We start from the raw sequence: 12,120 nt of genomic DNA on the forward strand, positions 1-12,120 counted from the left end.
AGTCATAACCATTATTATGACATCACAATACTAATTATGGCAGAATACTTTGCTGCACGAGACTGGATAGCCAACACGATGGACTTCAACAAAGATACTGACGTGAACTTGTTTGAATGCACGATACGGGTGTTGGGTTCAATGCTGAGTGCTTACCATCTTACCAAGGATGAAATATATAAAGTTAAAGCTGTAAGTTTGGCAGTGGTTAATATTTTAATAATGTGAAAAGTTTATGCCTACTTTATATATGAGTGAGAACTAAAGTCCTATGGTGAGGCATGCCATGGGAAGTGAGATTCAAGTGAGAGTTTGCTCATATTGCAATTAAGAGAAAGTTCAAATATTCAAACGCTTGCAACAATATTGTTTATTCCATCACAATAAGCCTTGTTCAAACAATAGACAATATAAAGGTTGTAGTTTGGTTTATTGCCACATCCTCACAGCTCAGCTCCATGTTGAGAAAGATAGAAAAAGGCAGTTGAGGTGGAATATAAATGCACACGAGATAGGGAAAGATCACCACCAACTAATACAATGGTAACTTTATTCACTTAACAGATAGACATTGGTGAACGTCTCCTACCAGCTTTATCACGATCCGTATCAGCCGTTCCTTACTCTGATGTCAACCTTAAAACAGGGAACACACACGCCCCTAAATGGGGTCCCGATAGCACAGTGTCCGAAGTGACTACGATCCAAATCGAGTTCCGCGATTTATCTTTTATCACCGGGAACCCCAAGTACAAGGTTTGTTGTTAGCGATTTTAACCCAGGTTTTTATGGAAATGAAACATAACCGTATATTTATAATTTGGTTATTATATCTTGATACTCACACATTATATTCTTGTAAATATATTTAATATAGGTATAGTTATATATGGGTAACCTCCCAACATCCCAATTACCATAATAAAACCCCCCTTTTCGTTAAAAACAACTTTTTTCGTGCCCTGATTGATTGAACTCCCCTAAACAAAAGAACCAGCAATTACAACTGTGCGTTATACGGTAAATTAAAAAAAATTTGTTGCTTACTAACCCCTTTTACCCCAGGACGCGGTTGACCGGGTATCTTCCCATATAGCTTCGTTGAACGGAAAGAAAGATGGTTTGATCCCGATGTGGGTGAACGCAAATACGGGGTTGTTTAGACCGGGGGGTACGCTAACTGTGGGTGCTCGCGCCGATAGTTATTATGAATATCTACTTAAACAATGGATACAGGTTTGTGTAGTGTAGTGGTTGCAGTTTACAGTGTTGATATAACTCGTATGGTTTATTCCATATTACCGAAGGTGCTATTATATAAGGGTGAGGTCTTCGGTGAGGCACACCTGAGACCTGGAATGTAGGTCTATTACCCCAACACCCAGGGTGCTACCATCTAGACCCCACTGAGGCAGTTTATGGACACTCAATAATAGAGATTCTATTCTATAAGGGTGAGGTCTTCAGTGAGACACACCTGAGACCTGGGATGTAGGTCTATTACCCCAACACCCAGGGTGCTACCATCTGGACCCCACTGAGGCAGTTTATGGACACTCAATAATAGAGATTCTATTCTATAAGGGTGAGGTCTTCAGTGAGACACACCTGAGACCTGGGATGTAGGTCTATTACCTCAACACCCAGGGTGCTACTATCTAGACCCCACTTGGGCAGTTTATAGACACTCAATAATAGAGATTCTATTCTATAAGGGTGAGGTCTTCAGTGAGACACACCTGAGACCTGGGATGTAGGTCTATTACCTCAACACCCAGGGTGCTACCATCTAGACCCCACTTAGGCAGTTTATAGACACTCAATAATAGAGATTCTATTCTATAAGAGTGAGGTCTTCAGTGAGGCACACCTGAGACCTGGGATGTAGGTCTATTATCCCAACACCCAGGGTGCTACCATCTAAACCCCACTGAGGCAGTTTATATACACTTAACAATAGAGATTCTATTCTATAAGGGTGAGGTCTTTAGTGAGGCCCACCTAAGACATAGAACCCCTATACTCAACATAATAAAAATAATAATATAGATTCTATTCCATAGTGAGCACACCTAAGACCTGGGAAGTAGTTTACACAACAATGCACCAATAAAAATAATATGGAATCTGTAACTTACGGATAAAATCGGCAGGGTTATAATGCGTAGTGTCGCATGCATATCCCATATCACTGAAATCTTTAAGTACATCATTGGGAGCCCCATAATAAGCAACTTTTCCCCCGCTAAGGAGTAACACTGTGTCAAACTGGAAAAACATCTGAAAATTAAAGGGGTGTATATTAGTGCTTAACATCAGTTTAATTAATTAGGAATTTATTATAGCGCTTCGCATAGCACTTTGTTTGTATCAGGTAGAATATAAATATAATTTTAATTTATATAATATTATTAAATTTATATGTTTATTATAATTTATTTATATATATAAATTGTTTCCTGAATAAAACACAAAATTTAAAAAAAATAAAGTAAAAATATAAGGAGTTAAAAGTGTTCAAATATTTAAATGTTTTTTTTTAAAATTTTAAGTTTTCTGAAATTTAAAATAAGAATTATTGTTAAGTAATAATGAGTAATTATTACAAATAATCAATGCTAAACAAGTATGACAACTAGTTGGTATGACATCACAAACAACCAGTTCTGTTTCTTTTCCGACAAAAATTCCCTGGTTGTCGTTTAAATGGAAAATGAAAATACCTAAACCACAACTTGCGAGTGAGTTTATTTTTGGTGGGGAGGCGTCAGACATGACCTTTATGTATATGTTATTGGTGCCAGCCATTTATAACTCTGAAAGGGATCTTTTTAATGCAAAATTTATTAATTTATTCTAAAAGGACCGATGTTTTGACACTTTTTTAGGTCGCTTCATCATTGATTGATATAAAGTGTCTTGTCCAAGGAAACATGCGCTCACAACTTTATGTGGTACAGTGGTACTTTTATTAAGCCGTTTAGTGTCTTAAAAACAAGACATTTTTTATTTGTAAAGCTTTTTTAACATATGCAAATGGAAATATTAGAAAAATATTGGGAAACACTGGCTTATAGTCAAAAATAAAAATATTGGGAAACACTGGCTTATAGTCAAAAATATTGGGAAACACTGGCTTATAGTCAAAAATAAAAATATTGGGAAACACTGGCTTATAGTCAAAAATAAAAATATTGGGAAACACTGGCTTATAGTCAAAAATATTGGGAAACACTGGCTTATAGTCAAAAATAAAAATATTGGGAAACACTGGCTTATAGTCAAAAATAAAAATATTGGGAAACACTGGCTTATGGTAAAAAGAAAAACATTAGGAAACACTGGTTTATTGTAAAAATAGAAAATTGTTGTGAAACACTGGTTTATAAAGGTACAAACCTGTGCACTTGGTTGATGAATCGTCATCATAACTGTTTTGCCGCTTTGTACAGCGTATTTCTTGAGCGAAAGTGTCAACGCAAACGCTGTACTGCTGTCCAAACCTGAGGTAGGCTCCTGTAATAAGATTTCCATGTTTATTATATTGTAGCGACTCAAACTTAGTCGGTCACATTCAGTATTTGGTAATTACTGTCACGTGTTATTTGCCTATCGCTATTGCGTAATTATATATATATATATTTAAGGTTTGAAATTGGCATTCAAAACATCTTGTGGCGATAAATTATTATCAGCAACGATTTGTTTGGATTCGAACGCATATTGTTTAATATGATATCTCTGAGAGGAAGGAAAGAATAATCTTGGGCGAGAGAGTTCAGTTAAGGACGTTCATTGTTTTGCTTTGAGGAGGGGGGGATTATATAACTCATTGTTAAGTCGTAAAAATGGAATTATGAAACACACCTGTTTCTAATGAAAAATCCTACGACATGGTTGCAAAAAACACAAATTCGCAAAAAAATAAAAACTATGTTAATTAGAATTTTTTGTTACAACTTTGTTTATTTAGTTTTGACAATGTTTGTGTGTAGATTTTAGACAGACTGTGGCTATTAATTTTTTTAAGTTTAGATACACCTATGCCTACTTCAGCAAACATAATTGTTATAAAAATTAGCTCCATTTAACATGTTTTGAAACTACTGTTCACTGTTCACACAAAATTTCAGAGATAAACAACAATTATGTATTTGTTTACTTGAGTGCGACCAAGGGGAAATATATAATTCATTGTTAAGTCGGGATGTAACTTTGCGCTATGCCGGTGATTCCCATTTATAACTTATTGTAACTTTATGCTAAAACAGCGATTGCTAATCATTTTAAGGGTTAAAAAGTTAAGAATATATTAATATCGTGTCTTTACGCACACTTTTGTTTCTATTAGAATTTTAACTTAATTAAAATAAACGGCTCGTATGTCCGCTAAGTGTAGCGACCACGCTTATTTTCTTCCAACTAAATGTAAATATGTTTTTAACCGTAAGTGTGTTTTAACAACTGTTGTTTTGTCGCTATATCTTGTCTTTTCGTTTAAAATATTTTTAAATCTTCGCTACTGTAATCGATTTTTTTTAATTTTAGGAAAAACAAACATTTAAATATATATATTTATATCTATTGGTCTATCATATATATGCATATACATATTTTGTGGACTTCCATTCAATAAGCATAAAGTAATAGCAAAGTTTTCAACCTAATTTCCAACTAAACTGTACACACCTTTTTGTAGGCATACAATAAATTAAAAAATAATCAAGTACCGTTGTAGTCAGTGTGTGATCTAACTAAATCATATAGTTGCCCAGCAACAAGTTTTGAATGCATACAGTAAAATGATTTTTTTTGCAGACATTGCAGACAATTTTTTATTGCTTACTTTAAATTAAATCAAATTCAAATGGATTATGAACCACTGTAGCATAGGACATTACCGAATTAAATAGCAGCCCAGTAACAGCTTTTTGAATGCATACAGTAAAAGGGTCAAACTTTTACATTAACATTCAAGAGGCATTATAAACCACTGTAATACAAAAGGGTAGGAAAGCAGGCTGGCAGCAGATGGCTAAATAAAGAAGTGAGCATAAGGTGTTGACAGTTATGTTTATTTTACAGATAAGAGACATCTTATGGGAGATTAATCTAAAGCTCTATCTCTACAGTGTGGTGTAACTCTACAGTGTGTGGTGTAAAGCTATATATGTGTGGTATTGGGTGTGTAAGTTTTAACTTAAATAACACAAAAATGCAATTTCACAAATGCAATTCAACTTTTTGCCATTAAAAATTTTGCAATTTAACTTTTTGATATTTAAATTTTTGCAATTTAAAATATTTTTTTTTAAATCTAAATGCAATTTAACATTTAACAAATACAACTTAACTTATATAAACACCTGTGAAAAGTGGTGCAACCAATTCATGGTTATTGTTATATAATCAACTAACTTTATTGTTTTGTTTGGTTATTGTTTTGTTGACACTTTGTAAAACTAAAAAGTTAAAAAAGCCAAAAAATAATAAAATCGCACTATCTTCTAAAAAGATAATTACTTCAAAGAACCTGCGTTGTCGGTTTAATAATTTCCGATTACTAATTGTAATGATCGCTAATCTAAGGTTTCATCTAGAAAAGTCTAAGCAAATGTCTATATAAAGTAATAATGCCTGGGGCAAACACGTTATTTATGCACGATTTCTAATACATTGTTACCGCTCCACCTTTGATAATGGGAATTGTTTTGTCATTGTATTGTTTGTCAGGTTTTAAATGGAATTATGAAACACACCTGTTTCTAATGAAAAATCCTACGACATGGTTGCAAAAAACACAAATTCGCAATAAAATAAAAACTATGTTAATTAGAATTTTTTGTTACAACTTTGTTTATTTAGTTTTGACAATGTTTGTGTGTAGATTTTGGACAGACTGCGGCTATTAATTTTTTAAGTTTAGATATACCTATGCCTACTTCAGCAAACATAATTGTTATAAAAATTAGCTCTTTGAAGTAGCTTTGATATTTTGCTAATGTGTCTCTGCTTTTTTCGTTTAACAAGTTAGGACTTCCCGCACACAATATGACGATAAGAAAAGTAGATCTAGAGGCCAGTTATTTTAACTTTATAAATGCCATATTTTGCCACAAGAAACTTAAGGTCTGTGGTAAGTGCTTCAGCCACAATATACTAACAGTTTAAACCAGTGGCGACATTTTGTTTACGCAGCATTTGCATATTGCATGCCACAGTGTAATAGTTAACTTTGCAACACTGACACTCAAGTGGCTGCAAAATCGGCAATTGCTGCAACCTATTGTTCACTGATGAGTTGTTTAAATTGTTAGCAATAAATTAAAACAATTACCCACAAAGTTACATACGTGGTAACTTGTAAGTGGGCATGCGGTGTATGAAACAGAACACCCATGTTATAACGACTGTCATTGCCCGCTTTGCGAGGATAAATAGGTTACATACGTGGTAACTCGAATACGAGCATGAGGTGCATGAAACAGAACACCCGTGTTATAACGACTGTCATTGCCCGCTTTGCGAGGATAAATAGGTTACATACGTGGTAACTCGAATACGAGCATGAGGTGCATGAAACAGAACACCCGTGTTATAACGACTGTCATTGCCCGCTTTGCGAGAATAAATAAGTTACATACGTGGTAATTTTTAGGCTGACATGACATTTATAAAACAGAACACCCATGTTATTACGACTGTCATTACCCCGCCATGCGAAGATAGTTACACACGTGGTAATTTGTAAGCAGAAACGAATAACTATGTGTCTGAAACAGAACACCCATGTTGCCCCGCCGCGCGTAGATAAATAATTTACATTTATTCAAAATCACAACAACTCACATCAAGTAGTAAGACAGCAGGATCCGTAAGAAGCTCGTTAGCAATGTTTGCCCTCTTCTTTTCACCACCGGATAAACCACGGTTCATATTATCTCCGATAACTAAACAAAGATTTGACCAGATATTAGATTTCTATCTATTTTCATCGCACTATGGGATTTAAGATATTGGGTCAATTCTGGCCTAGATTTCAGGTCAGCCTTTTAGTCGTATAGATAACAGAATTCATTTATCTCTTTGAATAGAGAAGGGAAGACAGGATAATTATAAAACAAAGAAAATGGAATTAGAAACAAAACTACAGTTCGTATGCAACTCTGGCCTAAACCTCATGCCCCCCACATACCACACTACAGGAGGAAGTTAAATAAACTCCAGACCTTTACAACAACAACAACTCACTTGTTTTTGTGCATTTTCTCATATCCAGTTGGTCGATTAATCCTTCAACGATCTCTTTCTTGTCGTGCGTCGTTAAGCTCTCAGGAAGCCGGAGTTGGGCCGCAAACTAAAGGAACAATTTACTTGGTTATTATGTTAAAAAAACAACCATAAATTGCCAATTTGGGCCAGTGGTATTATGTTGTTTATTTTTACTACAGTGTTTTAGGTTATAAAGTTTGCAAGAGTCTCCAAAAAATGGTGATTGCAGCGACCCATTGTTTCTAATGGGTTCTTCAAATTGTCAGTCATATAAAAGCAATCACCTTTAAAGCTACATACTTCATAACTGTACAGGAGGTGTATGAAACAGAACACCTGTGGTATAACAACTGTCGTTACCCCTCCATGCGAGCATAAATAAGATTTTTAAATTTATTTCATAAAAAACAAATCTGCGGTCAGAATTAAAAGAGATAAATTAATGTAACTTATTTATCTTCACATGGCGGGGCAACTACAGTAGTAGAGTCATTATAACAACGGTTGTTCTGTTTCATACAACTCTTGCCCGCTTACAAGTTACAACGTATGTAACTTTGTGGCTGATAGTAATTATGTATAACCGACAATTTAGACAACCCATTAGTGACCACTGGGATAAAGTGCCGGCAATTATAGTTAAGTGTCTTGTCCAAGGATTTAAACCTGGTTTTCCTGGATTAGAGACAACTCAGACATACTCTAACTACTACGTTGGACACTAATCAGCTTGCTAAAATATGAACAACCCATTAGTAATCACTGGATTGAAAAACACCAAAAAAATAGCCTTTCTTATTTTTAATGCATGTTATATAGGGAATATAATTACTAAATACTATTGAAACAACCCATTAGTGATCACTAGTTTGAAAAATATACTTTTATGCAAAAAACAGCCTTTTGTGTATGCTATACAGGAATACAGGATATTTGGTATCAATACAAATGTCACAACCATCAATATTAAACCACAATCAATACTATGACCTCACAAAGAACCTACCATGAGTGTTTGTTGTAATGTAAGATTGGGAAAGAAAATATCTTGTTGGAGAACATAACTGATGTTACGACGAGTCCTCTTAGTGAGGGGCTGCCCCCCTATTGTTGCCTGGCAACGTGAACATTTGATCCGGCCCCCGAGGACGTTCAGAAGAGTGGTCTTGCCCGATCCTGGAAAGAAAGGAAAAGAAAGAGTTGAAAATAGACAACTTATAACTTTGGTTGAAATTTTATAAAATATGTGGAAATTTTATAAAAAAAATAGATATATATATATATATATAAAATTAAAATAGATATATATTTTATGTGAAATTCTTATAAAATATGTGGAATTGTAGTAGAAGAGTTGTTTTTCTAGAGTGCGTGAAGAGAAAGGAATGATTAAATTAAAGCAGGAAATTACGCATTGGCCGAAGTATTTATAAAAAATCAGCTGATTGGTGTAAAGTATGTGGTGGCAAAAGCTGGTTTCTTCCACAAATATTTGTAGGTCTATCCTCATATATTTTAATAATAATAATAATAATAACTTTTATGTTTCTTAAATTACGATAGCGAAAAAAAAAAAAAAACGATTAAATTGAAAAGACAGGATATAGCAACGCTAGAAATAGTTGTTAAAACACGCTTACAGTTAAAAACATATTCACATAATTATGTGTATTAGGTTTGTCATCTGCATTTATTCTAGCAGCATCATGTATTTAAGTTCAAAAATGCTACATGGTTAAAATGAATAATATATATATATTATATATATATATTTTTACAACAACAATTGTTTGTAATTTAGATTTGCTCTTATCTGCTGTTATTCTAATAGTACCATGTATGCATGTAGCATGTCACAAGGTGAAGTAGGTAGAATGACGCCAATGAATATTTGTAATTTAGATTTCCTCATGTTATTTTAGTAGTACCATGTATTTTCCGCATTTACAAAAGCTGGGTTTCTCCCACAAATATTTGTAAGTTAGATTTATCCTCATATATTCTAATAGTATAATAATAATAATAATAATAATAACTTTATGTTTCTTAAATTTTGATAGCGAAAAAACAAAACATTTAAACCAAGAGACAGTATATATCGACAAAACAACGTTTGTTAAAACACGGTTACAGTTAAAACACATAATTATATGTATTAGATTTGTCCTCTTGTTATTCTAGTAGTACCGTGTATTTATATCACGGCATTTAGTTGACTTTGTTCTAAAGTGGTCGTTACATGAACCCGGACAAACCCACGGACTCGCGTTCGATAATAATGGCCTGCTGTGACCTCATAGTGAATTGGATGTTTGCTTTGAAGCGGAACTCAATTTATATTCGAGAATTCGAATTGTTACTTTGATAAAATTCGTATCGAATTACAAACGGATTTACTTGTTTTACCCTTTTATATGCAACAGAAATTAAAAATATATATTGTTTTAATGTGGTGTTTTTATAAAAAAAATCAATTTATATTTGACAATTACAATTTTGAAAAACGTTGATAAAGAGTTTTTATTGAATTAAAATTGAACATTTTGGCTGGTTATACGAAACAAAAATTAATGTTCTAATGCAGCGATATTCAATACAAGTATTTATATTCAATAATTATAATTGTAACTTCATAAAAAGTTATTATTAAATTACAATTGGAATTGTTGCATCATGAGCTTTTATGTAACAGAAATGGTTGATGTTTATTGTTTAATTATCCTTATAGTATTTTTTAGAGAGTTTCATCTTAACAGTATTTATATTTGAGAAATATTTGGTAATTTTTAAAGACTTTTTATTGAATTACAAAGGGAAAGCGTAACAGAAAAAGGAGAAGGGGAAATTGTAACACAAAGGGAAATTGTTAGGAGAAATTGTAACAGTTACATTTAATGTTTTTATGTAACAGACGTTATTTATGTTTACAATTAATTACTGTATCCTAATGAAATTTATTTTGTGTTTTATTTGTAAATTATGATATTTTTTTAACTATTTTATTTGATAAAAAGTTATTTCAACTTATTTTTGCATTAAAATTAGACCGGTTGCATTTTGAACGTATATTTTTTAATCTGTGTCACACAAATAGTTGCGGTTTACAATTTTTTTATCAAGATGGAATTTATATATGGGGATTTGTTTCAAAGTAGAATACAACAGCTGTTATGACATCACTTATATGAACACAATAGCCGTTATGAGCAGTTTCTGTTCTAGATCTTTAACTGGACTATGCGGGAAATTCTGGTGTTTTAAAGATTTTATCGCTACCCGGTAAATTGTGTTTTACCACATAGAGATAACATTTATTTTCCATGAAATTTCGGCCATAGAGATCCGATAATCTCAACCTCCCGGAAATAACATTCAAAACACAACTACCATTATGGTTAAACAATTAACATTATTGTGAACAATGGATAATATGATTTTACTTAATTAATATTGTGTCTCACTGTGTATGAATGTAAATGTAATATAAAGTATTATTTACAAACCATGAGTATCATTTATCTAATTAATTACTGTACCAAAGATCAAATTATATCTATATCTGCATTTACGCGAGATAAAATCAGTAAAATCAACTCGTATTGAAAATAACAACTTGCATGGGACTTCGCACAAGTAAAGAATTCACCGGTACATTACAGATGTGTTATATAGGCTGGTGGTTGGGAGTTATTGGTCAGGGGGCACAAGCTATCGTTTAGAGGTTGATGGCTGGTTGTTACATTTAGGGGTTGGCAAATATTGCGGGGCCGGATTCTTCACTAGCGCCAAATCAACCCCAAATTAACTCGTGTGAAAATAATAGCCTGAAAGGGAATTAAAATAATAAAACCTAAAAAGAAACAAAAAAACTACCACACTTTCCCATAATAGCCAGCATTTTCACTGGGTGTCAAATAAAGTTGGGAGCAGATCTTATTCAGTGCCAATATTTGAAACTATTTAGATATTATAACCAACCCCACGTACCGCTTGGCCCCATGATAGCAAGCACTTTTCCTGGGTGTCCCGTCCCACTGACATCGTATAAGATCTGTTTGTCTTTTATCTTGAACTGAAGATTCCGGAACCTTAGCTCCAACCCTGGTTGAGTTTGACGATTCCCTTGCCCAAAACTAGACTTAGCTGTCCCGTTTGATATGGAACCATTTTTCTTTGCTAACAAAACCTCTTCCGCCATTAGCTGGTTTTTAGTTTTCCTAAAACAAAGAAAACGTAAGATAAATTGGTGCTGGTGAAGAATCTCCCCCCCCACCTTATTTGCTAACCCCTAACCCTTATAACCACTAACTACTAACTCCTATAACCACTAAACCCCTAACCATCAACACCTAACCACCTAACCTAGGGGTTAGTGGTTAGCAAATAAGGTGGGGGGGGGGAAGATTCTTCACTAGCACCGATAAATTAACTAATAACGAAAATAACTAAATTTTAGTTATTTCCTTAAATACAGTAGCGAAGATCAAACTGAACCTAATAAAAGGCAAGAAAATGTAACTAATACTAAAATCAACGTATTATTTCGCGAACATAACTTAATTTTAATTATTCGTTAAAGATAGTACCGCAGATCAAATTAAAAACAAATTAAACCTATTCCTATGTTTCGTAACTCAGGTTATTGTTGCGTCACATACAAATATCGCGTTTCGATTAAGTGGGTAAAATACTTTGTTCTAAATTCGACGGAAAACGTTTTTATTTCTACAAGCAACAGTAGGTGTTTTGTTGAGCAATTATGACGCAATAAAAGCGCTATCCGGCTAAGTTCACGTTTTAGTAATTACACCTTGTTAAATCACCGGGTACTTTATCTCGTTTCGCGTT

The 12,120-nt window shown here is 33.5% G+C and overlaps 2 protein-coding genes across 3 annotated transcripts in view; one reads left to right on the forward strand and one right to left on the reverse strand.

The window, feature by feature from the left end:
* LOC100177108 (ABC transporter G family member 14-like) overlaps window positions 1–11,489 on the reverse strand; it is a 17,494-nt gene extending 6,005 nt beyond the window's left edge. For both annotated transcript variants that reach the window (XM_018812676.2, XM_002120841.5), the window contains exons 1-6: window positions 11,260–11,489; window positions 8,279–8,448; window positions 7,252–7,357; window positions 6,850–6,950; window positions 3,400–3,516; window positions 2,139–2,280 (exon numbers count right to left, since the gene is read on the reverse strand). In XM_018812676.2, the coding sequence (XP_018668221.1) occupies window positions 2,139–2,280; window positions 3,400–3,516; window positions 6,850–6,950; window positions 7,252–7,357; window positions 8,279–8,448; window positions 11,260–11,470 (847 nt within the window). In that variant the 5' untranslated portion in view covers window positions 11,471–11,489. The remainder of the gene's footprint in view (window positions 1–2,138; window positions 2,281–3,399; window positions 3,517–6,849; window positions 6,951–7,251; window positions 7,358–8,278; window positions 8,449–11,259) is intronic.
* LOC108949637 (endoplasmic reticulum mannosyl-oligosaccharide 1,2-alpha-mannosidase-like) lies at window positions 39–1,268 on the forward strand. Its single transcript, XM_018812677.2, has 3 exons — window positions 39–192; window positions 565–756; window positions 1,066–1,268. The coding sequence occupies exons 1-3, from the start codon at window positions 79–81 to the stop codon at window positions 1,249–1,251; spliced, it is 492 nt and encodes a 163-aa protein (XP_018668222.1). The 5' UTR covers window positions 39–78; the 3' UTR covers window positions 1,252–1,268.
* Window positions 11,490–12,120: the final 631 nt, after the last annotated feature.

Source organism: Ciona intestinalis, chromosome 7 (genome assembly GCF_000224145.3).
Source record: "Ciona intestinalis chromosome 7, KH, whole genome shotgun sequence".
Classification (NCBI taxonomy): domain Eukaryota; kingdom Metazoa; phylum Chordata; class Ascidiacea; order Phlebobranchia; family Cionidae; genus Ciona; species Ciona intestinalis.

Coding starts and splice junctions, on each gene's coding strand:
- LOC108949637 (XM_018812677.2), top strand. CDS start 79: ATGGACTTCAACAAAGATACTGACGTGAACTTGTTTGAATGCACGATA. Junction 193..564: donor AAATATATAAAGTTAAAGCT/GTAAGTTTGGCA, acceptor TTCACTTAACAG/ATAGACATTGGTGAACGTCT. Junction 757..1,065: donor CCGGGAACCCCAAGTACAAG/GTTTGTTGTTAG, acceptor CTTTTACCCCAG/GACGCGGTTGACCGGGTATC.